This window comes from Pteropus alecto, unplaced genomic scaffold (genome assembly GCF_000325575.1).
Source record: "Pteropus alecto unplaced genomic scaffold, ASM32557v1 scaffold5, whole genome shotgun sequence".
Lineage (NCBI taxonomy): Eukaryota > Metazoa > Chordata > Mammalia > Chiroptera > Pteropodidae > Pteropus > Pteropus alecto.
In genome coordinates this window covers 122,899-127,201 of record NW_006441953.1, presented here as the reverse complement: position 1 = coordinate 127,201, position 4,303 = coordinate 122,899, and the positions used below count along the sequence as shown (strand labels likewise).

General features: G+C 37.8%; 1 protein-coding gene across 1 annotated transcript in view; it reads right to left on the bottom strand.

Annotated features, from left to right (window-relative positions):
* The window catches only part of MTTP (microsomal triglyceride transfer protein), a 44,425-nt gene that overhangs the window by 6,723 nt on the left and 33,399 nt on the right, over positions 1 to 4,303 (bottom strand). Inside the window, exon 15 of the mRNA XM_006918864.2 lies at positions 3,823 to 4,050. Coding sequence (XP_006918926.1) covers positions 3,823 to 4,050 — 228 coding nt within the window. The remainder of the gene's footprint in view (positions 1 to 3,822; positions 4,051 to 4,303) is intronic.

The window sequence follows — 4,303 nt, the reverse complement described above, 5'->3', positions numbered from 1 at the left end:
GTAGATGTCAAAACACACCAAGTGCCATGGAAAGGAACATTTCATGGTGACTAGATGAAGTGCCTTTTGTGGAAGGAGCATTTTCCATTGCAGTGTGGGTGTTAGGGAGTGCCTTGGCTTTCGGGGAAGATTCCATTTCCTTCATGCAAAGGGATCATGGAAGAACTCCATGTGTAGTCACAGAAGGATTTTCTGGACCCCCAAAGACAGAGAGACCACTGACTCCTGTAGAAGCACAAACCACACTTTACTTCGTGAACAGAACTAAACTACATAGTGCAGTGGTTCTAACTTTTGACGGGTATAAAATAAATGAAGCTAACAGTTTCTGAGCACCAACTGCATCCTAAAAGCTCTACATTTGATATCTCATGTAATTTTCATGCTAATCTTCCATGGTAGGCATTATATCTGAAAATTGAAAAGAAAAATCAAATGGGAGGCTACATGTGGAGTCAGAATGAGCATGCAGACTGTCTCCAGTGGGGGAGAGAGACTATGCTACTTCCATCCATGACTATCACAAAATCATAACTGTCTTTTCTCTTGGTGTGCAAGGAATACTGTTCTGAGAAATAGTACAACAAAGATAGAGCATAGGTTTATGTCTTTGTTTGACCCAGAGTGCATATTTATTTAAATTCTTGCCTATGAATTAGAGGAATAAGAAACTGGAGCTTTATATTTGTAGCTAATGTGACCCCTTTGACCTTTTAGTTTTGGTCCCAAAGGTGTTTCTTACAACTCAGACACTGATATTTTCATAACTCATCCCATCGTTTCCATTCAGGAAAATATGTTCTTTGCTGACTAACGAGGATCCCCCTATTAAGCTGACTTTATTGGACATCCTTCTCTGAAGAGTAATACAATTAGCTGAAAACACAGAGAGAGTAAGCACAGAGTAATTCCATCTGCACTGGTGGCTGTGACAGGCCACCCACTGCCAAAATTTCCTTCAACGTCAGCACTTGACCTAGAGTGGTATTTGCCTCTGAAGCTGAGACGACATTACTGGAGTGCTCTGCAGAGCTGAGAGCCTCAAACAGCTTATTTGTATAATAACCCAAGATCTGCCAAGTACTCCAATATGAAATATATGGACATTGTTATATTTAATAGCTTGGAGACAATCTTCTTAGACTATGCCTCAGGTGCCCAAGCTTAATGAATAGAAAAATCTTGTAAGATAATCTAGATCAGAGATTGGCAAGTTATGGCCTGCAGGCAAATCTATCCCACTGGCCATTTTTGTAAATAAATTTTTTTTGGAACAGTGCCACACTCATTTGTTAATATCTTGCTGATGGCTATTTTCATTCTATAATTGCAGAGTTTAATAGCTGCAATAGAGACTATGTGTCCTACAAAGCCTAAAATACTTACTTTCTGCCCTTTACATAAAAAGTTTGCCAGCCATCATCTAGATTACTACTTATGTTTCCATCAAGTTTTATAGCTGGATTCATGCCATTAAGGCATTATTGATAGACAATTGAGCATATACAGATGATACTGAACTTTTATTATTCCTGTGTCTTAAAATGTGAACTACATCCTCAGCATTCTCATGCCTTCAGAGATTCTCTCATTAAGAATGAACCTCCCCAAAGGTAACACAGCAAAAGAAATGTACAATGTATAATTCTGATATAATTTGAAAACTGGTTTTTTTTTCCACATGTGACCTTGAGGATTAAGGGATATAAGAGACACTGCTCAGTGTCCTTCTTTTCATTCATATTAACAGAAACACAGTTTTTTCTAGAGTGTCAATTCAACCATTGAAAAATTATATTTACCAGTTTCTCTTGTAGCTAGAGATATCCATATGATACAGTATTGGTCAATAACCAAATAGCTTCCTTTTGTAGATGCTTACTTTAGTAGGAATAGATAGGGCTTCCAGGGACATCCTTGAAAAAGAGCTAGACTCTCCTGCCCCTGACCCTTCCCTTGTTCCTTCTTAGAATGAGGAATTAGTGCTGAAAGTGCAGCAGCCATCAGATAATCATGAGGCGACAAGCATGAGGTTAAAGCCACAAGGGAAAATGTCTAGGCTGACAGAAAAAGAGCCTGACAATATCTTAGGATTTCTACATAAATACTAGATTACCTATTTCTGAATATTTATTACACGATAAGAGTCAAACTATTTGGTTTTTTGTTATAGTTATTATATATAGTTATCCTGAATTGTTTGTTATGAAGAATCATAAAGATAAGGAATTAGCATTTGGTTCCAACCAATGATGTTTTTGGAGGAGTTTTAGTAAAATCTGATATTTAAGTTCTCTCCCAGCTCTTAAAATCTATGACGTCATAACCAGAACTCAACAAATCCAAATCCTCAAATTATCTGGCAAGGAACAAAGCTGATAAAGACTTTGGATCACCTCTTCCAAATGTCTCACTTCGTTAGTAGGAAATCTTGGTTTAAAGCTATTTAGTAACCGACGAAGAGCATATAGAAAGTAACTAGTGGGGGCAAAATTCAAGCCTAGATTATTACTCATGAATTTATTAAACCATAAAGTCAAAGTTCCAAAGTGAGTCCTATAGTCTGTAAATTTTAATCCAGTCTTCTCGCATATCTCTAATATCACAAGTATGAATTAGAGTATACAGTGATCACTTTAAGGATTTCCCTTTAGGATCCTTATCTAGCAGAAATTTCATTTTTATATTGTTTTGCTTAGTAAAGCAGGAAATAAGTCAAGCCATTAAAAATTTTTTAAGCTTCAAGTATTCAGACTCAAAGATTATTCAGATTGACCTTCTTCTGTTTCTCAGAAAATCCACTGAGGCAGATACATTGGGACTCCCATCCTATTATATCTTGGTCACCTAAATCTTACTACACAGAAGATAGCATTGTCATACTTTAGTATAGTAAGATTTAAGGGTGAGGAAAATTGAAAGCCATTCTAAAGAATGAAGTTCAAGTGAATCAAAATTCTCCTATTCTCCACTAATGAATGAACTTTTGTAAGATTCTGTGAACGTGAGAGTTTGGGGCAAGATGTCTCCATGAAACATGTAGTTGGTGTCAGTGGTTGTGTGTACCTCTACTAATTTGACAGGGCCAAATTGATATACTATATGGATCTTCATCATCATTGTCATGATAATTGTCATCAGTAACTAATTAAGCCATGTGGTTTAGCTCTTGCCTTCAGAATAAATATTATCTAGGGCCTTTTGCCCCGGAAGGCCAAGTGAACAGGAAATGTCATCTCTGCTCTGTTGTATCTTAGGTTATTTTCTCCATAATCTCTTGTTTATGTTAGTATCAGTATTCTTTTTTTTCCAGTTGTACTGAGATATAATTGAGATTATATTATAGTCATATTATATTGAATATTTTCTCTTTTGCTTCAACGGTGAGGAGTTGGCTTTATTATCTACTATCTGTTGTGGGTGTTGTGTAGCTATGCCATGCTTCTAAGTGTCTGAGACACTGAGTTCAAAGGAGCAACTGACTGAGTGTACTTGGAACCCATGTGTGTGTGTTTGTGTGTGTGTGTGTGTGTGTGTGTGTGTGTGTGTGTGTGTGTGGACATCCAGGCTGGCGTAAATGCATGAGTATCTGCATATGTGTGTCTGTGTAAAAATTTCTAGAGCAAAAGAAATTCCCTGCTTACCTATAGCAAGAGAGAAAGGGGGACAGGGCGACAATACCAAACAAGAAGCTGAATGCTTAGAATGTGAGCTCCAAGATGGCTGGAACTTTGTCTTACAGCCTCCAAGCACAGAGCATATTTAAAATGTGGATGGCACATTTTAAGGGTTCTATAAATACTTACAGAATGAATGAATTACCTGAGAGTGGTCTATTAGTAGAATAAGTCCTTTCACCACACTAACAGTGTCACTAGATGCCGACAGCATTTTGGACATCAAATCACTGTATCCGCTGAAAAAAGTGACAGGTCTGAGCTGAACATCAAAGAGGATGGCGGACAGCCCACTATAGGAGTCAAGGTTCTCCTCCCCCTCATCGGGAGTGGCGGCAATTAAGGCCTCTAGTCCTTGGGCTTCAATGACCACCTAGGGAGAAAAGGATATAACATTCATGATATAAGCTCCCTGCCTGTTCTGTAAGACATGTGGAGCCACAGCCAGAACTTTCCTAGGGGTCAAAAACTTGAAAGTCTGTAGTGTAGAAAGTCTAGGCAAAAACAAAACAAAAAAAGAACAACCCTATACCTGAATACATATGCCTGAGTTAGTTTTCTTCATTTAATCCCCACAACCACACTCTGAGGTACATGTGATTTTATATATTTTGTATGTCAGGCAA